General features: G+C 43.7%; 1 protein-coding gene across 2 annotated transcripts in view; it reads left to right on the forward strand.

Annotated features, from left to right (window-relative positions):
• The first annotated feature begins 450 nt into the window (after positions 1-450).
• The window catches only part of myh14 (myosin, heavy chain 14, non-muscle), a 28,430-nt gene continuing 3,760 nt past the window's right edge, over positions 451-25,120 (forward strand). Inside the window, exons 1-37 of one of the 2 annotated variants that reach the window (XM_070835261.1) lie at positions 451-569; positions 4,113-4,290; positions 5,650-5,856; positions 7,022-7,178; positions 8,326-8,353; positions 9,432-9,546; positions 11,115-11,126; positions 12,331-12,423; positions 12,535-12,598; positions 12,946-13,044; positions 13,212-13,355; positions 13,459-13,673; positions 13,769-13,921; positions 14,266-14,439; positions 14,686-14,859; positions 14,964-15,078; positions 15,462-15,530; positions 16,539-16,744; positions 16,909-17,030; positions 17,258-17,327; positions 17,431-17,591; positions 18,246-18,354; positions 18,701-18,832; positions 19,347-19,553; positions 19,743-19,880; positions 20,019-20,142; positions 21,808-21,979; positions 22,063-22,275; positions 22,439-22,583; positions 22,663-22,869; positions 23,052-23,156; positions 23,401-23,553; positions 23,839-24,087; positions 24,195-24,308; positions 24,395-24,493; positions 24,581-24,793; positions 24,889-25,050. In XM_070835261.1, the coding sequence (XP_070691362.1) occupies positions 4,126-4,290; positions 5,650-5,856; positions 7,022-7,178; positions 8,326-8,353; positions 9,432-9,546; positions 11,115-11,126; positions 12,331-12,423; positions 12,535-12,598; positions 12,946-13,044; positions 13,212-13,355; positions 13,459-13,673; positions 13,769-13,921; positions 14,266-14,439; positions 14,686-14,859; positions 14,964-15,078; positions 15,462-15,530; positions 16,539-16,744; positions 16,909-17,030; positions 17,258-17,327; positions 17,431-17,591; positions 18,246-18,354; positions 18,701-18,832; positions 19,347-19,553; positions 19,743-19,880; positions 20,019-20,142; positions 21,808-21,979; positions 22,063-22,275; positions 22,439-22,583; positions 22,663-22,869; positions 23,052-23,156; positions 23,401-23,553; positions 23,839-24,087; positions 24,195-24,308; positions 24,395-24,493; positions 24,581-24,793; positions 24,889-25,050 (5,085 nt within the window). In that variant the 5' untranslated portion in view covers positions 451-569; positions 4,113-4,125. The remainder of the gene's footprint in view (positions 570-4,112; positions 4,291-5,649; positions 5,857-7,021; positions 7,179-8,325; positions 8,354-9,431; positions 9,547-11,114; positions 11,127-12,330; positions 12,424-12,534; positions 12,599-12,945; positions 13,045-13,211; positions 13,356-13,458; positions 13,674-13,768; positions 13,922-14,265; positions 14,440-14,685; positions 14,860-14,963; positions 15,079-15,461; positions 15,531-16,538; positions 16,745-16,908; positions 17,031-17,257; positions 17,328-17,430; positions 17,592-18,245; positions 18,355-18,700; positions 18,833-19,346; positions 19,554-19,742; positions 19,881-20,018; positions 20,143-21,807; positions 21,980-22,062; positions 22,276-22,438; positions 22,584-22,662; positions 22,870-23,051; positions 23,157-23,400; positions 23,554-23,838; positions 24,088-24,194; positions 24,309-24,394; positions 24,494-24,580; positions 24,794-24,888; positions 25,051-25,120) is intronic. The other variant, XM_070835262.1, reaches the window with a different exon arrangement.

The raw sequence follows: 25,120 nt of genomic DNA on the forward strand, positions 1-25,120 counted from the left end.
CGCCGCCGCCGCCGAGTGGTAAACAAAGGGCGCGCAAATCTCCCTACTTTAGCGCGAGACTGCCGCACGGACACCTGCTGCAGCGCTCCCATTGGCCGTTGGAGCCGTCACTCACTGCCTGCCCCGCCCCTCCTCTGTTACCATTGGCTACCGGCGGACGTTCCTCTTCCGCCGTTGACGCCATTCGTCGCCGCAGCCGCTTGCTGCCAGCTCTGGGGCGGAAAGCTCCCGTCGTGTTCATGAGGCGGGCCGACCGCTCGGTTGTAGGTTGTGATTGGAGTCGCCTCTCTCCGAGGCTTGGCCGAAAACTGTCTCCTCGGACCTGGTTGGTCTCCCGGCCGGAAGCGTGTCTGCCGGGCTGAAGCCGCCGCCTTGCCCTCACTGCTCCCTGGCTGTTTTATTCTCGCCGAGGACTGTGAGTGCGGCTCCACTGAGAGAGCGCTGCAATGATAAAAGCCGCATATGCGGTAGGCTACACACCTATCAGGCAGGAAAATACACGAGAAACAGCCTCACCCCGGTCCTCCTCGCACCACAGCCTTACCCACGACTCGGAGCGGAACCTGAAGGTGAGAGATTTAATTGCCTTTACTCTAATCCAACTCGTAAATAGCCAGTGTTATTCCCTGAACGTCTCATATTTCAGTGGAGCTGGCTAACCTCGCTAGGTTGGTCTAAATGCGGTGGCATAACGCCTTAAAACGAATCGTTGTGGGCAGTAGAGGCGTTCATATTGGTTTGGTCTTTTTTACGCCTTCGAAGAGAGGCTTACATCGAGATGACCTGAGGTTTAGCCAAGGAAAACTGTGTCCCTCTAATGGCCATATAATAAGGGATTTCGGCCCATATAATCATGAGGTGTGGGCCTACTGTGATACTATAATAATTATAATAGTGATAATAATAATAATCTCTAGCTATTATTCTCAGTGAAAGTGGCTTGGTTTTGTGGCTGCCACATGCATGCGGCTCAGAGTCAATTAAAGGCTGGGGCCCATGTGATTGTTCATGTCTTTATGTTCAAGGTGTGGTTGCCTTCGACAGTTTCTGTGCTGGAGCCTCGGTCCTGAAATGCAGGTAATTTGTAAGGGTCGCGCCGCAGATGCGCTGTCCTGCAGCCGCACTGTAATTATCATAGCCAGTGGCTTAATAATGTCACCTCTCCTCACTGTCCGCTAAAGTGCGCAGATGCCACAGTATCATCACCGATGCAATGCCACCTCGCATGAAAGCTGGAGAAAAAGGCGTCTCCAGCTCCCCCCTCCCGCTTAAAGCACGCACAATCACGCGCAGGCACCCACACATTCATCACACACACACACAGAAAGAGCACACTACCCCCCGCAGTGAATGACCTCAGTTGAAACTCAGGAGGTATTGTCTGTGGGCTGCTGCCTGGTGATCAGGGTGTTGCTACGGAGGAGAGCAGTCAGGTTTTGGCAACTCCAGCTGCTGCAGGACGAGTGTGCTGGTCAGGCCAGGCTGTACTGCGACAACCTGTGAGGTCTATGTGTGTGTGTGTGTGTGTGTGTGTGTGTGTGTGTGTGTGTAAAGACTTTGCTGTAGGAGAGTCATTAGCATCAATGGGACACAGCAGCATCCCACACTGCAGCTGATGTTATAGTGTTGGCATGCAAAGTCTTCCTCACTGATCTCAAGCTGGTTCAGGAACGGCTGTAAGGATCATAGATGCTCATGGGACTGAGAGTTGTAGCGACTCTGGTCATTTTATTATAACAGATAATGTACATATCCACATGTTGCAGCTTTAATTTCCACCTCAATAGCTTTGATTTCTCTTAGTTTGTAGGTAAATTCATATTTTAAGAACAGGGCTGGTGTTATTTTGTATTTATCTTATCGTTAAGAAAACCTTTTTAAAAAAAAAAAAAAAAGACTAAAACCAACAATGAATTGATGATGATGATGATGATGATGATGATGAATGCTTGACTGACATGACCTATGAAAACCACATCACTCAGCCAGACTGACGTTTCTTCGTAACCATGAACATGCAAACTGTAATTATTCACACATCCCACATATCCTGTGGGTGAAGACAAAGGCCACAAAAATAGAGTTTTAAAAGATTTCTGTCTTCTTTGGGAACAAATGGGCTTGGAGCAACATACAAGGCAGAGAAGTCAGAGAGTGGTGCTTGGTTGGTTTTGGTCTTTTCATTTGCTGACAATGAGAAATGTATAGACCAATACCAGCGTTTGAGAACACGTGCACAGCTGTTTTGTGCCACAGAGGGATCACATATTTTCTGTACTGAGTGGCTGGGTGGTGGCGGAGACTCTTTTGTTAACGTTTTTACTCCACACCCAAAGTAGTAGTAACAGGTATGGTCAAGGCAGGGTTGGGGACCGGGCCCCTGTCAAGAACAGACAGCGCAGAAAAGACTGAGTGACTGAGACTCGCATGCATGGCAGGAATCAGGCCTGATGACATACCTGTTGAGGCATGGAGACGCCTAATAGTTAACACACACACTAATACAGGCCGGCACAACAGACCGGCTGTCTAATCAAAGTTGACATGTGCTCAAAGTCAACCATTTCTCATCCACTGTGGTTACTTAAGAGGACCTTGTGTCAGCTTATTCTTCCATAAAGCCCAATACTAATATCATCATAATGATGTGTTACACGTCATTTTATCAACACTTAGCCAGGTAGCTCATCATTCAGTCAAACAGAAAATTCATCTGTCGACAAATGTTAAGCATCGTTCAGAGTTTCAGTGGGACTGCTTCAAGGGTTTCATTCCTATAGTGTACATCTAGCTTGGCTGTCACATCAAATTCAGGTCAAAAAAATCCATAGATTCAGATGAAACAAGCGTAAGAACCCTCTTTCCAGTCTACTAGGTATATAGATAAGTATATCAAGATGTAGTAGCTTATAAATAATTTGCTTAGATATAACTAATGATAATCTAAGACTGGCTTCTCTGTTTTCAAAAGGAAAATTTGACTTTGGTGATCAATAATCAATTTTTTAGTGTAGTTATTATATAAATTGTCCATTAATTAGATTGTGAGCCTTGTGCTAACGTTCAGCAGGTCATTATGTGCATGGCTGCGATTAATAACATTTTGATTATCAATCAATCTACTGATTATTTTCTCGGTTCAAATAGCAACAAATACCGATCTAAGACACCTCAGCAACATCTGAAAATGTCTTCTCTGAGTTCAAAATCCCAAATTATTGTGTTTACTGTCATAGAAGACTGCTTTCTTCGATAACAACAACTGATGAGGTGCTAATGAGCTGGTATTTTGCACACTGGTACCTTTGAATGGCCAGTAATAACATAATTCCTACTAGATGTAGTGGAAAGTTTTAGAGTCACGAGATTTCCACCACCAAGAGGACTTTTTTTCTCTCAGAATTCATTATGTCTTAGTTGTCAGAGCAAATCTAGAAACATCCTGTTATAGTACTACAGCCACTCTGACTGGTGATTGCCCTCAGAGTTGTAACCACCTCTAACTGCTGTCACCTCATCTTTCAGAGGAAAGTGGGTCCTAAGATGAGTCAACATTTTGGCTCCACTCTGTCCACTAGCTCTCAGTGAGCGTCTCAGTGGCCTGTAGTAGAAGGATGCTTCATTTTCTTTCCGTTAACAATAAATTCAGTCCATGTCAATCCTCTCCTCTTCCTCACCCACCCTCCCCCTCTCACTGTCATGTCAGTTTACTCAGTCGATTGATGTCTCTCGCTGTTACTCTGTCCTCCATCCTTCCACCCCTCCACCCACCCATCTCTCTGTCTTTTTTCCTCCCTTCTTCTCCTTGATATGCTGTGTCTTTCAATTAGGCCATCCCTGACCCAATCTCCGCTGGATATGGCCTGCATGCCACTTGCGTGCTACTACTGCTCTTTATGTGTGGGTGGGTGGGTGCACATGGAGTTTGAATGTGTGTGAATCTTGACACAGAATCACGTCAGTGTCACTGTCCGATGATCCTTTACATCATCCACTGTGCTCCAGTTTTAAGCCTCCCACAAGACACGAGGCCTGTGACACAAAAAATGGCTCAACACAGACTCACTTTTCATTGTCCCCCTTTTTTTGTCTCCGGTTCCTTCCTCGCCCAGTGCCAGTAGAACCATGTCCAGGCCAACGGGGGGCGGTGCCAACGATGTCACCCGCTTCCTGACATCGGGGGCGGGGCCAGGGTCTCCCACCTCCAACGCTGTGTTCACCGCCGCCAGCCAAGCCGACTGGGCAGCCAAAAGGCTGGTGTGGGTGCCGTCAGAGAAGCATGGCTTTGAGGTATGCAGCTGTTGTCCACTCATAAGAGAAATGTATGACTTTTTGTTTGTTAATTCCAACAAGCACTAACATCTAATGGAAATCATACTGGATGTGAAGAGCTTAAACAAGTTGAACACAAGCTTGTTGTCACATTTCTGTTTCCCATTATCGAAGTATTAATCCTCTGGTAAATTATTAGCCCCAAGTGTGTGCCTTCGAGTGAAGGTGTGTCAAACAGGTGAGGCAAAGCAGCGCAGGGTGTGTGTACATCGTTGTATGTGCATGTTATCATATTTTACGAGGTGCCTATTCCCGTGACAATGCCCTGTTTTCTATGCTATCCTTTGCCCTATTAGACTCTATGACATATTTAGGCCTAATGACTGTCATAAGGCCCTTGCCATAATATTAATTTGTTCCACTTGTCCTTGGTGCTTGGACAATGCACATTGCAAGTTTTCATTGGTGCTAATTGCAGGATGTAACATATGAATCTGATGTCCTATCTCTGAGTCTCACTCTCTCTGCTGGACTGGTTTCATAGAGAGCTCTATGAATAGAACAATACTCTCCTTCAGTCCTCCTAATGTTAAAGAGGCCGTTGTAGAGACACTGACTTCATTTTACACTCATGATCTGAGAATACCACTGTTGGACAAACACACACACACCCATACCAATTATACAAATTCGTACAGTATAACACTCAGAGACACACACTTTCATCCAGTTTCATATTCAGAGCATGTAGTTCAATCTGTGACTAATGTACACCCACACAGACAAAGACACAGACACAGACGGATATTTTGTGTGTTGTGCATGTCAAGTAGCACAGAGAATAAAGTGAAGCAGAGCGAGCATCCTGTAACCTGGTCAAAACCAGAGTTGACTACTTCCTGTCCAGCCATCAGCAGGACAAGAGCGCTCCTCTCTTCCATTTTCTGTCACCAGCTATTCTTGTCTGCCGTCAAATACAATGACCACTCTTAGTCTGAAGCTCACTGGCAGAGATTCTGCCAAACATTTTCACAAATACATTTTCAATATTTGCTTCATTTTAAATTCTGGCCAACTGGTTTATTACAGAGTTAAAGGACTACACCAGAACTTTTTTTGGTGTCTTATAGCCCATCATCTACAAATCTACAATACAGTTTTATTCATTTTGACAAAACTGATGTTCTACTCTCTAGGTATCCATTAACCTCTATTCTTTTCAGCGTAGAATATTTGGCACCTGATAAATGGAGTTCACCCTGGCGTTTTACCTATCTCAAGCAATGTGAAGCAATGCTGATTAATTTCTACTGTCTCTTCCTTCATATCGCATACTGCCTTTGTTAAACTTCTCTCTCTCTCTGCTTCTTTCCCCAGTCGGCCAGTATCCGGGAGGAGCGCGGTGATGAGGTGGAGGTTGAGCTGACAGACAGCCAGCGGCGGATAACTCTGTCCAGGGAGGAGGTGCAGCGGATGAATCCCCCTCGCTTCAGTAAAGTGGAGGACATGGCTGACCTCACCTGCCTCAACGAAGCCTCGGTGCTGCACAACCTGAGAGAGAGATACTACTCCGGCTTGATCTATGTGAGCATACAGCTAATAAACCATCTGTGAGAGACAGATCGCATGTCAGTGCACATGTCCGCTCACATGCGTGAACAAGAGGAAGCAGTTTGTGATGCTGTGTACAGTAAATGCATGTGTTAGCGGATTGGTCCTGTGGCATCTCCTGTGTAACTGATACAGTAGGTGGTAGGAGAGGTGAGGAGTCAGTTTACAGAGTTGTTTATCTGTCAGTGGTGGCAGTGGGAGGCATCTCCAGTTTCTCCTGCAGAGTAGATATGAGTAAGATAGATAGTTATGGAAGTCACAGCGATTGAAGCCAGTGTTAAGTGCCAGGAACTGTTTACTAAAGTAGAATAATGTAGGCAATTAAAATCAAGTTGAGTGGCCCATAAATGAGATGAGTGATGGCAAATGAAACTGAGAGGAAAGATTATGTGATGAACAGAAAGGAGCATGATTAGATTGTTGGAATAGCTTTGAAAGGCATATGACAATATGAGATAAGATAAAGTGGTTTGTGTGTCATTCATGACTTTTACTACAGTGGGAATGCATTACAAAAACACTAATGTCCAGGTACAAACACTGTAGAAATCACTGGCTGCATATACATGTACACATATACACAGCTATGTTGTGTTTTTTGGAATGACCTGATACATTTATACCCTAAACCCTAAAAAAAAATCTGCTCACATGTATGTATGTTTTGATGTGATAAGTGTTACTTAAGCGTGCAGTCGTTTTTAATTGCATCATTTTTCCACATGGGCCATTGGATTAATGATTGTTTGCTTGATGGAAATCAGTTAAGGATCAGATAAGGTGTCCTGTTTACCTATGTCACACTAAGTAATCAATGAGTGCTTGACACCACTTTGGTTTAATGCTGTATTTTCTGCTGAAGCAATAGTTTGATAGGAATACAAAAGTCCTGCAGTCACAGGAGGAGTTAAGCCACCCACAAGTATTGACAAATTCCTTGAAAACTACATAACTTAAGGCACTGAGTATGTGCAAAGAGAGCGCTGATATTCAGGTTATCAAGCAAAAGAATAATAAAATTATACTGTTAATCTGACTGGATTGATGTCCTAATTGCTTGAGCTAGTAAAATGTTTCATGGGCTCCATTATTGTGGATAAGGTCCATGTAAATCTCTCTGTTCTTTGTGTTTTTCCAGACATATTCAGGGCTGTTCTGTGTGGTGGTGAACCCTTACAAGAACCTGCCCATCTACACAGAGTCCATCGTGGAGATGTACCGGGGCAAAAAACGCCACGAGATGCCCCCACACATCTACGCCATATCAGAGGCCGCCTATCGCAGCATGCTACAAGGTACTCAACACTATCTTCGACCTCTTACCCCTGAATACCTCTGACACTGTGGCTAACCCAGACATTTGCTATCAACTGGCTTGGAACGTGGTACTGAGTCTTGTCTGTGATCCTTGCTCGCTAAACCACACTGGGAACGTTATTTTAAGGTGTGGTATATTCTTGACTCGTGGCTGTTAACAGACGTCGTAAAAGTGAAAACAAATGGGCAAGACGGTATTTTTCACAACAGAGATTTCTTAATGTGACACTCCTTGTAGGGAAGTAGATTCAGTGATATTGTATATTTGTTTGGGTGATGATTGTAACTACATGACAGCTGTTCTTTCAGGCCCGACCTGTCATGTTGAGTTCATGAAACAAAACAGAGAGAATTCCCAGCAACTTTAAAAGCAGTTAAAGGCCAATTGAGCAATGTCTCTGCCCCAGGGTGTCTTCTTGAGATAACAGGACAGGACAGATGAATGTCTGTGTCTGTGTATTTGCCACCTCTCACCCCCCTCAGGGAAGGTTGCAGGTGTGTTACCACAGTGACTGAACCTGTGGGACCAGTATGAATTCTTCTAGACAGAATGTGTGGGAATCTTAACAGGCTACAGTGCTAGTGATGTTGCAAACAATGTCCACCCCTTGACTACCACTGTCGTGCGTTTTTTGCTGCCTGGAGAGACCAGTTCAGCTGTTGACCTGCTTGTCTTCTGCAGTGCTATTTATGCCAAGAGTCAGAGCTCTGTGAGAGATTTATACACAAGAGCGGTGTGCTGGTGTGAGTTCATCTGTACACGTATAATATGTATCACCAATCAACATTGGAGGTGTGAGTCCCTATGGAGGCTTCCAGAGCACTTCATGCCTGGTTAGTTGGGGGTGGAGGCTCGGTGTAACACGAGCCAACCAATGACACAGATAACCTCCTCACTCCCATACAGCACCTTACAGTGTGTTATTTCCAAGAGTCATGTGTCAGCATGGACCTTTAGAAAGATTTGTGATCCTTGTAGCTGTTTGATGCCGACAACGCTTCCTCGTCCTGTCAGTCATGTATTAAACCACTGTGCCAAAAATGTAGAAAACTATCAATCTATTTTAATGTCACAATGCCATGTCACTAATTTGTTCTCGCATTGTATTATTATTTTTTTCGCAGACAGAGAAGATCAGTCAATCCTCTGCACGTGAGTAGTCTATTGTAGGACGCCAGTGTGTCTGTGTCTGACTGCTTTGTAATTTGCCGTGAGGAAAAATCTCTGCATGGGTCATATTGAGAGTGTCTGCCTCTGTTGTCTGCCTCTGTTGGAGTGTGTGTGCGTGTACCTGGTGTGCTTTCATGTGTCTTCTTTTGTGTGTATTTGCGCCTCCTTACAGATTGTTTTAATTCTCATGTCGCACACATTTGATTTTTTTTTCAGTGATGTGAACAGAAAAGTAAAAAAAAACACACATATACATATATATATATAATACAATTGCAAAAAAACATTGTATGAATATATAATATTGTAAAAAAATATGAATAATACATCTACAGTTTTGCCTTTTAGTTCTCTTTGCCTCCCTTAACTGTATTTAGTTGATTTCTGTGTTTTGCCTGTGTATCAGTTGTTGCTTATATTCATACCCCAAGTGCGATATGTTTTTTTTTTTTTTAATGCAAATGCACACACGCAGGCCCAGAACATATCAATGTTCGCACTCACGTCTGTTACGACACCATTTTCAAACATGTATTTAAAGAATCAGGACAGAAAAATCACATCTTAGCAAAAAGTGAGGTCTGTAATGTGAATGCATCCTCCTGTCTGTTTATACCTATGGTTTATCTACCTACCTGCATGCCTGAGGAATCTGCCATCCGCCTCTCAGTCATCATGTCTTCCTGTCAGACTCTTCCTGTCATTGTCAAGGATCATCTTGAATCAGTGTATTTGGGACGAGGCGTCTGCTCCTTTTAGATCTTTTACAGCTGCTATTTTTACCCCATTCTCCTTCGTTCTTCTCCAAAAGCAACAATACTGATGCAGTCTGTATCCTCCACACCTGCTTTCTGTTTAGACCTGTGGCTTTGAATGCACTGCATGGGCTCTATATTTATTGGTGTGATGAATGTGTGTTTGGCCACTTGTTCCTGTGTGTTCTCTCTCTTTAAAGTGCTTATATGTACCATTCATAATTGAAACCATATGTGTTTAAGATGGACTGTTTTGTAAAGAGAATGGTATTTATTGTGTACGTGTGTGTGTGTGTGTTTTCCAGAGGCGAGTCTGGAGCTGGGAAAACAGAGAACACCAAGAAAGTCATCCAGTATTTGGCTCATGTTGCCTCCTCCCATAAGAGTGGCACTCTGGGTAGGAATAAGGAATCTGTACAGGTATGTTTCAGTAGAGATACCACAGAATAAAAGAAGAGCAGCTAGAAGACAACATACAAAGTGAAGAAGGAACACCTAGGAACTTTAAGAATGAAAGAGGAGGGGAATAACAGGAAAGGTGGAGAAGGGGAAGAAGTGATGGAGTGCTAAGCAAAATGGATAGAAGATAAGAGAAAGAAATATGAAGCTGTAGGAAGTGAAGTAGAGGCTAAGCAGGACTGTGTTCACATTACAGTAATGTACAGGAGGTAGACAATTTAACAAAAAGAACACTGAATGATCTTTAATCAACAATTCATTTAACAATGCTTCAGAAGCATATATGTGTGTTTTTTAATGTTGCCACGACATGCACTCTCGACATACTAAGTCACTTTTTTGACCAATGACTGGAGTTTGGGCAGAATGATTATTTAATATTTATTCATGTAGGAACAAGTATGTAGCATAAACCAATGCCTCACACCACAGCGTTTATAGCCTAAGCTACTTTGCAATGCCTGTTCCCTAGATGGACCTTTTTAGAATACAAATAACTCGACAACAAATACACCAGAGGCAATACAAAACAGGAGCTCAACAATAAATACACAGCCTGCTTTAAAAACACAGAGCTCAACAGAGAAATACAGACAGAGCAATAAAGAAAACAACTGAAATACAATAAAACACCAGAAAACAACAAGAAGCACCTGGTTGTTTGTAATTACTTGACTGCTTCCTCTTCAAAAAGTATTTCAGTTTAAGTTTAAATTGATCCCAGTAAGGATTCAGTTTGAGTTCTGCAGGTTAGGTATTCATCACATGTTGATCCCCCGAACAGCGCACAGACATCAGAGCGGAATCAATCCTCTCATCTAAAGAGGATAAGCTTATGCCCCAAAAAGCTGAACTATTCCTTTAATTTAGTATGAGTTCATAAGTTGCTGTGTTTTCAGTTATTCACTGTCTCTTTCTTAATATAATCACAATTTGCTGAACTTCAATCACATTACTTCCCTTTTTTTTTCTTTTCCCACACTGACTGATTTTTTATGATTATAAGATGGGTTTCCTTTGTGGGATCAATTCATTTTTATCTTACCTAACCTTGGAGTCTGTCTCACTATTAATCAATCAGCATTTTCTCAGCAATTTTCCTTAACATCCTTCCTTCCTTCTGCTTCTCCTTCTGTTTCCCCTCATTCCTTTCTTTCTGCATTGTCCCTCTCTCTTTCCTGCATGTTCAGATGGATGGCTCTAGGTCCTTAACAAGAGGCAGTACTTTGGGGAACAGGGTGAGTTAACTCTATTCCGCTCTCCTGTCCTGTGCTTTTTCCCCCATCCTATTTCCTGCTTAATGATACTGACTAACCAACAGAGTAACCTCAAACCTTTGACTGTCTGTACTGATGTGGTTCCTCATAACAGTCAGGCCTTGTACAGTATGTTTAATTTTGCTTGTTTGCATTCCTTTGTTGTTATTGTTGTCTTATTTGTCTTTTTTTGTTTGTTTATCCCATCCATATGTTCACCGTCCAAACCTTCTCCTCCCCCCTAAAACTTCATTTTCCCCCACAATTCTTCAGAGTATGCACTATGTGAGTATGACAGTATTTAGACAACTTGGGATTTTATTCATTGGGGATGGAATGGAAACTTTTCATGTGGAATATTTACCAGATTATCTTAATACATAGCGGGAATCATGTCTTGCTTGGATAGGGATGTTCTTTTTTACTTTAATCTGAAGAAATTTCTAGGTCTCCGGGTTTCTGAGTCTTTGCACATGTTATTCTATGCTTCTGGTAATACCCAGTGGGCCAAGGGTTGGCTTCCCAATCCCAGTGACTTGTAAATGCCACAGGTTTTTACATAACTGTAGAACTGTGATGCATTTCTGCTGTTTTAATTGTACTGTATAAACTGTACAGTATTTGTGCGTGTGAGAGTGGGTGTGGCTGTGTTGTTGCAGCTGCCAGTGTGTGGGTATGTAGCAAGTGAACAAGTGTACACACATTAATAGGTGGTTTTGTTAACATGTGCAGCGTACACAGTATTTGCCAGATGTTTTGTCACCATAAAGAAATGCTGGCCTCTTCCTCTGTGGGTGTTTGTGTATCTGCCTTTGGTGTTGGCTGGCATTCCTTGACCGTTGCTGCAGTATGGCCCCCTCTTGTAGCTCCAGTAACAGTAACTCCCCATCACTGGCTGCTGCTGCTGCTGCTGCTGCTGCTGCTGCTGCTGCTGCTGATGATGATGATGCTGCTGCTGCTGCTGCTGCACTGGCAATGCGACCACAGTAATGCGTTGCAGCTAGTTAGGACCAGCCAATGTGTAGCTTGTGTATGATGTTAGCATCTAAAGCTGCAGCTTCCCTGTGCCCTCATTACTCTACAACAATGGTTCTCAACTGACTCCTGTTAGTTGGTTTCTAGAGAGTGCCTTTTAATAATGTAGGAGATTGAATTTTAGTAAATTAAATGGTGAAACATGTTTGATGGCCTTATTATAGATTGCTTAATTAATGAGGGACGATTACTCTTACTGACGTTGAGAATCAGTTGTTCCTGGACCTGGGAAATGTGTGTGTTGTGGCTGCTATTTTGGGCCCTAAAACGCACCATTTTGTGTCACTGCTCTTCAAAGATGAGTCATGCATTTTTTTTTTTTACATAACAGATCAGTGTTTACAAGGAGAGCGGGATTAAATGGTGCATTTTAGTAGACAGGGCCTATGGAAGTCTTTTGTTGAGGATCTCTGTACTGCTGTGACGCTGATCTGACCTCTCTTGTGTGTCTCAGGGCGAACTGGAGAGACAGCTGCTGCAGGCCAACCCCATACTGGAGGCCTTCGGCAACGCAAAGACGGTCAAGAATGACAACTCCTCTAGATTTGTAAGAGCAGATGAGATTCTTTATACAAACATTATGTTTATTACCTCCTAAAAGTTTGATAATTCATCGTAGACATGATCCGAAACATAAAACCTCTTTCTTCTTCTTCAGGGTAAATTCATCCGCATCAATTTTGACGTGGCAGGGTACATTGTTGGTGCCAACATTGAGACCTGTATCCTTTTTACACACCTTATAAGTTTTTGACAGATCATTACACTCTTTCTCGTGAAGTAAGCTGCATCATTTACAGCATAGTCGGGCGGAAACATTTATTGTGACCTTCTGTTAATTTGTGATGGTGTCGTGGCCTAACGTGTTTTCTGAAACTTCATGTTTAAAGGAGTGCTCACTTTAGCTTGTTCATTTGTAAGAAGGTGCAAAATTATTTGCATCATTAAAACTTTACATATATATTTATATTGCATGACTTGAAAAGAATAAATCGCTAAAGGTAGACAAGACAAATTATAATATGAATGAGATTTTTGGCTGAACATATCCATGACCATGTAAATCCAGACCTCCTCGAAAAGTCTCGGGCCACCCGTCAGGCCAAAGATGAGAGGACGTTCCACATCTTTTACCAATTGTTGTCTGGAACTTCAGAGGAGACACGAGGTGAGCCAAAGTGTGATAATGAAATACTGCCATACTACAGAAGATTATGCTAGCTGTTTTGGTGATTTGCACTTGTAAGATGTATCTGTGTTCTGTAGTAATTTGTGCCTTTTCTTATTAGAATCTGTCTCTCTGTTTCTTTTTTTTCTTTTTATTCCCGACCTTAGCGGATCTGCTCTTAGGAACTGCTGATCAGTATCGCTTTCTCAGTGGAGGCTCTATCCCTGTTCCTGGTCAGAGCGATTCAGAGAACTTCACCCAGACCATGGACTCCATGGGTATAATGGGCTTCACCCCAGAGGAGTCGCTATGTAAGACAAAGGATGATAGAGGAGAGAGAAAGTAGTTTACTCTTTGCAGATTTGATCCTTGCTATAAATCACCTTCCTCTCTCCTTGTCTTACCTCTCCACAGCCATGCTTAAGGTGATCTCTGCTGTGCTCCAGTTTGGGAACATTTCCTTCATGAAGGAGAAGAACCAGGACCAGGCCTCAATGCCCGATAACACGGCTGCTCAGAAACTGTGCCATCTGCTGGGCATCAACGTGCTGGAGTTCACCCGGGCCATCCTCACTCCCAGGATCAAAGTGGGTCGAGAGTATGTGCAGAAGGCCCAGACGAAAGAGCAGGTCAGATTTTATGTGCATAGATATTTGTACTCATACAGACAAATAGATATTTTCCCCTGTGGAGTGTGTCTAACAGTGCATCCTTCCTCCTGTAGGCGGACTTCGCTGTGGAGGCCTTGGCGAAGGCCACATATGAGCGTCTGTTCAGGTGGCTGGTCCACAGGATCAACAGAGCTCTGGACCGCAGACAGAGACAGGGAGCCTCCTTCATAGGAATCCTTGACATCGCTGGATTTGAGATCTTCCAGGTTTGTTCATGTGATATTGGTTTGTTTGTTTCCAGTAGCAACAGCAGGGATGATGGTGGACTTTTGCCTTACCCCAGAATTTTGCTCTAATATGATTGTGAAAAGGTGATAAAAGTTAGTGATAAGAGCTATTTAATTTTTTTACTTTATTCTTTATTTCTACTATTGTGAGGACAGGTTTGGGTTCCAGCAGGTCTTATATATTATAGGAATGAAGTGATGGTGGTTGCATTCAGTGCAGTGTCCTCACACACAAGGGTGCACATGTTCTTCCATAGTTTACATTTAATTCATTACTGATTTTAATGAATATTTGTTTGCTTTTCTAAATCCCTCCTCTGCAGCTGAACTCCTTTGAGCAGCTGTGTATCAACTACACAAACGAGAAGCTGCAGCAGCTCTTCAACCACACCATGTTCATCTTGGAGCAGGAGGAGTACCAGAGGGAGGGCATTGAGTGGAACTTCATCGACTTTGGCCTGGACTTACAGCCCTGCATTGACCTCATCGAGAGACCAGTACGTAAAAGCAAAAACTCACATGTTATTACTTGCTACATGATGAGAATATAGATGCTGATGCCCAGATTTACTTTCCATAGAAATAGTTGAAAACAACATGAGGTTCAGAGTCAACCCGTGGCCTAGAGACCCTGTTGAGTTCAGTCAGTGAAAGAGAATCAAGGCCTATAAACAGAAACAACAAACATGCAAGCTCACACTCTGCTTTGATTCACAATAAATATTGTTGTCTTCCTCTGCCAGACCCATCCGCCTGGTGTTCTGGCCCTGCTCGATGAGGAGTGCTGGTTTCCCCGGGCAACAGACCGCTCATTTGTGGAGAAGCTGTCTGCAGAGCAAGGCACCCATCCAAAATACTTCCGATCAAAGCAGCCACGCGGGGAAGCTGACTTCTCCATCATTCATTATGCTGGCAAGGTATCCATCCATCCATCTTTTTAACATTGCCCATGTTTGATATCTTTCCCGTTCAAAGGAACCAAGTCAAAAATGTCCCCTGCTTACTCTGTAATGTCTCTCAGGTGGACTACAAGGCAAATGACTGGTTAGTGAAGAACATGGATCCTCTGAATGACAACGTGGCGTCTCTTCTCCATCAGTCGTCTGATCATTTTGTCTCAGAGCTATGGAAGGAGGGTGAGACTGAAACTTACTCTCTTTCATTCACTACCGTGCACATTCAACCTTTTATTTAGTATACTACATATGTGTACAGTATGTGAACATTTTATTAATGTACTTCTAACTGGAAGAATTTTTCTTTTCAGCCCGCTGCTCTAAAATGTACTAACTTTACTGTATTTCTCTCTCTTTTCTTTCTCTATCATGCAACATCTTCTCTATCCATCTGCTGTCTCTCACTTTCCCCTCACCTCATTGTTCTTCATCCTTCTTGTTCTCTCCTTTGTTATCTTGCTCTTGTCCCATTTTCCTCTGTTCTTTTCTCTTCCCTCTCTGCTGCTCACCCTCTTTCCTTCCCTCTTATTTTTCTCCCTGTGCCTTCCTTCTTCCTGCATCAGATATTCAAACTCTTCCTCGTGTGTACTTCTTTGACTCCTATGCCACCCTACAGGCTAATGGCTCCGACAGTAGGTTTTTCTCCTCCTCTGCGTGGCACGCTTGCGTTCCTCACTCCCACCTGTGCTTACACCACTCCTTTGTTCGCCCAGTTTTTGATTGTAGTGTGCCTTTTTATGACCTTTCATTTGTGCTGTAGTGTCATAAGCTGTTTTTAATTATTTTATCATGTTGTCACTGTGCTCTTAGCTCAGTTCTCTCTTTGCTCTTTCACCAAGTTTTTCCTCTTAGTGACAGTGCTTGTATGATGTGGCTTTTTCCACTTATAAAGAAGTATTTTACCTTGGTTTTGTAGAAATTGGACAGTTTCAATGTAGCAGCATGCTCTCAATTATTCACAAAAACCACATTCAGGATCACTCAAGAGTTGTGCTGCACAAAACTGCCACAAACAACTGGAGCAAATTTATGAAAACCAACCATCTGCAGGCAGAAATGTGATCCTGAATGAGCTTTAGAGATGCAACATATTGGCAACAGTACCAACATTTCAATAGCTTTTAATTGAAAACTCAGTATTTGTCTAATAGTATTACTAATATAGATGTTTGGCTGATTATGGAATTGTCAATTGCACGACATTTTATTAAGAGAACAGTACATCACTCAGATAATCAGTAAAAATCAATAAAAATCCTCATGATTGTTTATTTATAGATAGACAAACCTGTAGTCATGTCTGTCTAAATGTGTTCAAAGTCAAGCTAGAAAACGTGTCATGCACCTGCACTGTACTAAGACTGTGTATGTGTATCTTACTGGCCGACATGGGTGTGCAAATGTGAGCTGTTGGTACTGGTTTTGACACGATATGAATGTATCTCTAATCCATTGTTTCTCGTCTGTTCAGAGGCTTGATAGCAGATGTGAAACCAGGTGTGAACTCATAATGTCATGGCATTAATATGGCATTCACTCAGAGATGACCATGCCAAATCAAATCTGGCAAACCCTCTTTTCACTCCACCAAATTGATTCTTGCTGCTGAAAGTGAGTCCCTGCTGTGTGTTTTCATCCAGTGGACAGGATCGTGGGGCTGGACCAGGTGTCGTCAGGAGAGAACAGCGGTCCGGTCAGCTTCGGAGCAGCAGGACTGAAGACCAAGAAGGGAATGTTCAGGACCGTCGGTCAGCTTTACAAGGAGTCTCTCACAAAGCTGATGGCCACGCTGAGGAACACCAACCCCAACTTCCTCCGCTGCATCATCCCCAACCACGAGAAGAGGGTAAGACGGTGGGACTAGATGAGGGAGAAAGGGACAGACGTGTAGAGACAAGAAAACAATGGCAGGAAAAAGGAAGAAATTTTCCATTCTTTTCACTCTGTGCTTTCTCTTGTCTGCTTGTCTGTCACCCTCCCTTCCTTTGTCTCCCCTCCGGTCTCTCTCAGGCCGGTAAGCTGGCCCCTCACCTGGTTTTGGACCAGCTGAGGTGTAATGGGGTTCTTGAGGGGATCCGTATCTGCAGACAAGGCTTCCCAAACCGCATCCCATTCCAGGAGTTCAGACAGAGGTGCGTGTGTGTGTGTGTGTGTGTGTATTTTTGTATCACAAAAGAAACTGGACAACAGACTCGAGTCAACTACCTTTCATAACCATCTGTCCTTGCCTTTTCTCACACACACTAAATGCTTCATCAAGCACTTTCTCTGGCACCTGCTAATGACCCTTACTACACCTTCTCAGTCATGTGTCTCTTACCTGAACACACACACTTACAAAATCACACTTGTCTTCCAGATATGAGATCCTGACTCCTAATGCTATTCCTCGCACCTTCATGGACGGCAAACAGGCATCAGAGCTCATGGTGAGTCGTTTTTCAGCAGCTATAAGCATGCAACGCAGCATACAGTTATTCAAATGAGGTCAACCTCCAAGCGCTGTTAACTGGACTCTGTTTCCTCGTTCAGATCAGAGCTTTGGAACTGGATCACAACCTGTTCAGGGTGGGTCAGAGTAAAGTCTTCTTCAGAGCTGGAGTCCTGGCTCACCTGGAAGAAGAAAGAGACCTAAAGATCACTGACACCATCATACGCTTCCAGAGCTCAGCCAGAGGCTACCTCGCACGCAAGTAAGAGTTTTACCCCAGAGTAAACATTAGCAGAGAGAGAGACATATAATAGATACAAATTTATTTCGTTTTTAGTTTGCTACACAAGACTATTTTACATGTTTTGACAGTACTGAGTTTGTTTTCCTGTTCCTGTCATGTTTAGTATTTGTAATACATGAACTGGCTGGATTTAACTTGAATCATCGCATGGTCAACCATCACTTCTTTATTAAATGAAACTAAAGGCGCATGAGAAGACAAGCGCATGACACTGGTAGGGTTTCTCTGTAAGGAGTGTTTGCTTGCTGCTGTTTAGGAGGCAGTTTTGTATTTCGCTCTTAAAGGAGCATCAATATTTAATCTTTTGTTAGCCCCTATCAGTGACTCAGGAATTGCAGTAGCATTGACAGGTATTTGGCACAGCTTAGCAACATGAATAATAAAGGTAGAGTTTAACAATGGAGGCTAACTAATTAGTGGTAATAATAAAAAGATAATATTCATTGATTCATCATCTGTAATAAGACTAAGGCCAGGATAGTTTATTTGTGGAGTGTATTTCGTACAGGAAGACAATTCAGAGTGATTTACATCATGCATTAAAAATGAAAAGTAGCGTAAAAACATTAAAATATGCCTTATCAATTGTGGTATTTTTTCATTACGTCTCAGAGCTTTTCTGAAGAAGCAACAGCAGCTGAGCGCTCTGAGGGTGATGCAGAGAAACTGTGCTGCTTACCTCAAACTCAGGAACTGGCAGTGGTGGCGGCTGTTCACCAAGGTACTCAACTGCATAACATCATAGACATGAAACACATCTGCAAGGACTCACTGATTTCACCAGAAAACTTGTGTTGTTTAAATAAACCTGTGCTGAGATATGACAGTGGTGTGTGCGCACGCATCTGTCTGGCTAATCTCAAAAACTACCGGACCAATCAGCCTTTTTTTTTTGTGTACGTTTATGCTAAATGACCTCTCACTGACTGTTACCGTCATTGACTGCTGACTCCTCACTCCTCTTAACTGGCTGAAAGGGGCCGCAAGTCACCAACAACTGCTTCAGTTTGACAGAAATGGGGACGTCCTTCCCATTGACCTATTGACCCGTGTTCGTTGCCAACCAGGTGAAGCCCCTGCTGCAGGTAACCCGACAAGACGAGGAGATCCAGGTTAGGGAAGCGCAGCTGCAGAAGGCCAAGGATAATCTCACCCGAGTGGAACAGGATTACACAGAGCTGGACAGGAAACATGCTCAGGTAAACAAACCTCCACCTCTTTCTGCTGCCTGTCCCCACCTGCCCCCCACACCCCCCTCTGCTATCAATCAGTGGGTGATTTCATTATGTTGACTTATGCTTGGTCGTGCCCTCCCTCCTGCTCATTCCCTCCATCATCATGGATGCACCTCAAGGAGAGAGGAGGCTTTTGGAGGAGCGTAGACTGAGGGAACACAGATGCTGTCTTTTATGAAGTCTTTTATCAAGTGTTGTGACGTATAAATGCCACATGTGGCACGCAGTTTTAAAGGTAATACAACTGTGCAGCATGTCATATGTCACTGACGTTGCTTAAGGCTGACACATTAGAACCAAGGATTTTTCATTTGGCAGCTTCCTCCTTCCCCGCGTCTCTTCATCGCATCTCTCACATCCATGCAGGGAGGTGCTAGGACACAGCGAAGAGGCGCGAGTGAGGGAGGCGAGGAGAGACCTTAGCATAATGAAAAGCACACCGTGCCTCATTACTCCTGCTTTTTTTGTCACATTCTAGCTCCTGGAGGAGAAGGCAGTGCTGGCTGACCAGCTGCAGGCAGAAGCAGAGCTGTTTGCAGAGGCAGAGGAGATGAGGGCCAGGTTGGCCAGTCGGAAACAAGAACTGGAAGAAGTGTTGGGCGAGCTTGAGAGTCGATTGGAGGAAGAGGAGGAGAGAGGTGTGCAGCTGACCAACGAGAAGAAGAGGATGCAGCAGAATATACAGGTTAGGAGATCAGTGAACCAGAAATATGTAAACAGAAACTAATGCTGACTGACTGATCTTTTTTTTTCTGGCAGATTTGCTTATTCATAAAACCAGAAAGAAAAATCTCCAACTTTACGTGAACACTGAAGTTACATTAAGGCTGCCTTTACCTTCAATGCTTGTTACAAAATTTTCTCTCCTCAAAAGGACTTGGAGGAGCAGTTAGAGGAGGAGGAAAGTGCCCGACAGCGCCTCCTGCTGGAGAAGGTCTCCTTGGAGACCAAAGTGAAGAGTCTAGAAACAGACCTGCTGAATGCAGTGGAGCAGAGGGACAGACTCAGCAAGGTGGGCGTCACATTAAAAGATAAGATAAGATGCTCCAACTTAAATGTCAAATGGCAAATTTGTTTTGAGCAGCATTGTGTACATGTTTTAATACACGTTTCATTATCCGACGGTGTATTGTTATTTTTCTCTGAGCAGGAAAAGAAACTGTTTGAGGAGCGTCTGAGTGAGGTGACTGATCAGCTCACTGAAGAAGAGGAGAAGACAAAAAGTCTGAACAAACTCAAGAACAAACAGGAGGCTGTCATCGCTGACCTAGAGGGTAACTGTCTTAATGTCCTTCCACTGGCAACCTACAAGTGTAATAGTGTGTAAAAGTGTAACTGCTTTTGTCAAAGTGGTGATCAGTCCTTCTGCTTCGATTGTGTGCTGTGATGGCATTGAAATTATTTTTGGGGGTATTCTGTTCGTTTAAAAAATATTTTTATCAACTTTTCTGTTGAAAATGAGTGAATAATTGTGAAACACAATCACTCAGTATTAAAGGTTCAATAGAAGATATTCAGAGGCAATAGTAGGCGCACTAGAACACCAAGATTTCAGATCAAAACAAATGTGCGCAAGACAAATAACTACTAATGTGGTGAATAACTGAATTTAGTTACTCTTTGTGAGCAATGTCAAGTGATGAGGTAACTAGATGAGGCAAGCAAGAGGATGTACATTTTAGCTCTTATTTAATATTGATTTTTACAGTTCAAGTGGAGTCGATGGAGAACTGTTTTTTTTTGTAACTTTATTTTTATTAAACATAGAAAGATACACTACAGAACAGAACACTCCTTGACAACATCACAGACTATATATTACATATAAAACCCTTTTGGGGCCCAGAAAACTTAATATCAATAAGTGAAATTAATGGACAGTTAAGACATTACAACATAGTGTGGGGTTCCCCTCAGTTATAGAGGTATCTTGCTATAGGTAGCCACCTCCTCACAAAGACATCAGCCTTCAATTGTAATTGAGCAGTTAAGGCCTCCATTTCATACACCTCCCTCAACTTCTGTTTCCACTGTGCCACTGTAGGTGGCTGTGGGTTCATCCAATTTATTGTCACCATTTTCCTAGCCGTCATCAAGAGTATATGTAATAGGTTCTCTGGTGTACATGTCTTCAGGAGTTAGATCTAAAAGAAATTGGCTTGGGGTGAATAGTAAATCAGTTCCCATAACTTTATCTATCTCTCTCTTTACCCCCTTCCAAAAAGGAGGCATCATTGGGCAATCCCAAAATATGTGCGAGTGATCGCCAACCATTCCACATTTTCTCCAGCAGTTTATTGCATCTGGGTTGTCTATCTTCCAATCAAACTCCTTCCACATGTTACTATTAATACCCTTATGACATCCAATGCACATTGTTTCCCATTCTCCATCTTTGATTATAATATTTAACTCCAGCTCCCATTTATTTTTGATATAAAAAGTATTGTCTGGTATATCCAGTAACAGATTTATATATATATATATATATATATATATATATATGGGAACCATGTTTTTTGTTGGGAAGCTGATTTTTAATTATATTAATAAAATATGTCTCTACATTTGTTGGAGCATTTTTAATTATATTCCAATCTTTATGGCTTGTGATGTAGTGTCTTATGGAGAACTGTTTTAACCAAAGTTTTCGAAAGGCTGCTTTCAGCTGAACGTTTCACACTCTCACATGCACTAACACGCACGCGTGGCCGTCCCGGCTACCAAAACAAAGACCAGAGAAGCTCGGATTACAGCACACACAGAGGCTCAGGACACCATTAATCCACTGCATCTTTGCATAGCAAATTATTGTTTGCTCATATATTGATGCTCTGAATGTCGTATGTAGGACCTTTAAACAAAATACTTATCACTATCATCTTAGCCATAGCAACAGGAATGTGTATATAATGTGTCGCTTTTACAACTGTGTGCAGAGCGTCTGAAGCGCGAGGAGCAGGGTCGTCTGGAGCAGGAGAAGTGGAGGAGGAGGATGGAGAGCGAGTCGGTGGAGGCCCAGGAGCAACTGTCTGACCTGGGCATGCTGGCCGCCGAGCTGAGGGGTAGTCTGGCTCAGAAGGAGAAGGAAATCACCATCCTGCAGGGCCGGTGAGACACAGCAACACGAAGAAAAGCTTGATTGTTCACACAACACCACCCTTTATTCATCTGTCTTTCTCTGTTTCCGTCAGGTTGGAGGAGGAAGGAGCACGTCGTGCAGAAGCTCAAAGGGCGCTGAGGGAGGCCATGTCCCAGGTTTCTGAGCTGAAGGAGGAAGTGGAGAATGAACGAGGAATGAGGGAAAGGGCTGAGAAACAGAAGCGAGACCTGGGCGAGGAGCTGGAGGCTTTGAGAACTGAGCTGGAGGACACACTGGACACCACAGCTGCCCAGCAGGAGCTGAGGTAAGTGATGCAAATGTAAATTGTGATTAAAAAATAGGTTTTCACCTTTTAAGAAAGTATAATGAAAGGGTAAGATTTTAATTAAATTAATTAAATTAAAGATTATTTAATTAAAATTAATATTGAATATTTTTAACGCCACTTTGGCCTCCTCCGTCTTCAGGTCTCGTCGGGAGGCGGAGTTAAATGAGCTCCAGCGATGTGTTGAAGAGGAGACTCGCCGCCACGAGGCTCAGCTATCAGAGCTCAGAGTGAAACACAGTGCTGCCATCGACAACCTCCAGGAGCAGCTGGACAATAGCAAGAGAGTAAGTGGAACACACACACATTGAAAAACACACACATGTAAGAAGTCGCTCATCGTGTGTCTCCCACATTTTCTCTCAGGCACGTCAGTCCCTTGAGAAGGCCAAGGCAGTGCTGGAGGAAGAGCGGCAGAATTTGACCTCCGAGCTCAAGAGCCTCCAAGCAGGCCGCACGGAGAGCGAGAGAGGCCGCAAGAGGGCCGAGGGTCAGCTGCAGGAGCTCAGCGCACGACTGGCTCAGGCTGACAGAGAGAGGGAGGAGAGGGAAGACCGAGTGCACAAGCTACAGGTGCAAATGCATACAAACCCACTGATAATAAACCTTAAGTTCATCGGTTTAGTTGTTAATTTTGTCTGTTCAAATAGGTCTTGCTTTGTATCTTTTGAACAAAAGCAAATTCTGGTTTTGCAATAAAGAGATCATCTCGGGTTTTGTGTGTTAAATTCACTTCCCCTCTCTGTCTTTTCCAGTGTGAGATTGAGACTCTCTCCAGCAATTTGTCCTCCTCTGACACTAAATCCCTTCGGCTCTCGAAAGAGGTCAGCAGCCTGGAGAGTCAGCTGCATGATGCAAAGGTAAAGTGAAACACACACAAACAGCAGGGTGGGGTCAGGTTTGATTTTAGCTTTAGCTAGCAAGCTGATGCTTGTAGCACTTTCTCCTTTAATTAAGAGAACTGCAATAGTTTTTAAAGCATCTTGAAGAAAAGCCTCCTCTTGAATTATGGAAAATAAAAGAATTGGCTCCAGTCCTGACTCAGAAACACCCACACATGCAGACTGTCACCAGACCTCGGTTGACATTCTTGTCGTCTCTCAGGAATTGCTGCAGGATGAAACTCGTCAAAAGATGGCCCTGGGCTCGAGGGTGAGAGCACTGGAGGAGGAGAAAAACGGACTGATGGAAAGACTCGAAGAGGAGGAAGAGAGAGCCAAAGAGTTGACCCGGCAGATTCAGACTCATACCCAGCAGGTAAATCAACCCACGCAGGCTTTGTTTCACTCTGGAACTTCTCTTTTGAAATGAATGTCAGTCATTGAATTTATGTAGGTTCACAGCAGCAAAAAAAAAAAAAATCAAAATTAAGCATGAAATACAATACGAATCACAAAAAGACTTCACAATGCATGATAAAAAAGAATTTACAATATCCAAAGTAGACCAGCAATGTCAAACTGATGGTCGGATGGTTATTGTTTTTAAGTTTCAATAAAACACATCCATAACATTAAACGCCTCTCTGCTCCGCCTCTGCAGCTGGCAGAGCTCCGCAAGCAGACAGAGGAGGTAAATACTGCAGTGGAAGCTGGAGAGGAGGCACGCAGGAAACTCCAGAGAGAGCTGGACAGCGCCATTCAGAGGGAGCGACAGAAGGAGGAGGAGAAGGAGAGAGTGGAGAGGCAGAGGGAGCGACTGAGGGAGGAGATAGAGGACGTGATGCTTGCCCTGCAGAGAGAGAGACAGAATTGCACGGCCCTGGAGAAGAGGCAGAAGAAGTTCGATCAGGTCAGAACATCATTCTTCTTCTACAGGCGAAAAAATATCTGAGCAGATATTCCTGAAATGTCTCAGCTTGACCTCTAACTTTGTCTCCTCCACCCCCCCCCCCTCAGTGTCTAGCAGAGGAGAAGGCAGTGAGCGCTCGGCTGGAGGAGGAAAGGGACAGAGCGGAAGCAGACAGTCGAGAGAAGGAGTCAAGATGTCTGGTACTTTCCCGAGCCCTGCAGGTAAACTATTTGAGAGCAGACAGGGCAAGAATGTTTATGTATCTGTGATCGTGGTGATTAAACTTCCTCTGTGTTTCCATCTGTAGGACATCGAGGAAGAGAAGGAAGAGCTAGAGAGGACCAACAAGCAGCTCCGTCTGGAAATGGAACAGCTTGTAAACCAGCAGGACGATGTCGGCAAAAACGTAAGAGTCATCCTCATGTGGGCCCTTAGCTGTTTATCTGTCTCAGTCTTCAGTGAGTCACCACATCCTTATCTGCTCATGTGTCAGGTACACGAGCTGGAGCGGACCCGGAGGACTTTAGAAACAGAAGCCCAGAATCTGCGAGTCCAGACGCAGGAGCTGGAGGAGGAGCTGTCAGAGGCAGAGAACTCGAGGCTGAGGCTGGAGGTCACCCTGCAGGCACTCAAGGCTCAGTTTGAGAGGGAGATAAGCACCAGCGAGGAGAAGGGAGAGGAGAAGAGGAGGGCGCTCAGCAAACAGGTAGAGAGATGGTGGAGAGGAACTTTAGAATATGTTGCTGTTGTTCCTCTCTCCAGATCACTCACAATGTTCTCATGTCTTCCTTCCTACTCTAGGTGAGGGAGTTGGAGATCCAGCTGGAGGAGGAGAAGAGTCAGCGCTCTCAGGCCGTGTCGTCCAAAAAGCAGCTGGAGGCAGAGCTGCAGGAAGCCGAGGCTCAGGTGGAGACGTCCACCCGTGGAAAAGAGGAGGCTGTGAAGCAGTTAAGAAGGCTGCAGGTAAAACGGAACCCCCCCACACACATAAACATTGATTTTCTGTACTTGTCATTGGCCTACATTAAAAAAA

This window comes from Pempheris klunzingeri, chromosome 8 (genome assembly GCF_042242105.1).
Source record: "Pempheris klunzingeri isolate RE-2024b chromosome 8, fPemKlu1.hap1, whole genome shotgun sequence".
NCBI lineage: Eukaryota > Metazoa > Chordata > Actinopteri > Acropomatiformes > Pempheridae > Pempheris > Pempheris klunzingeri.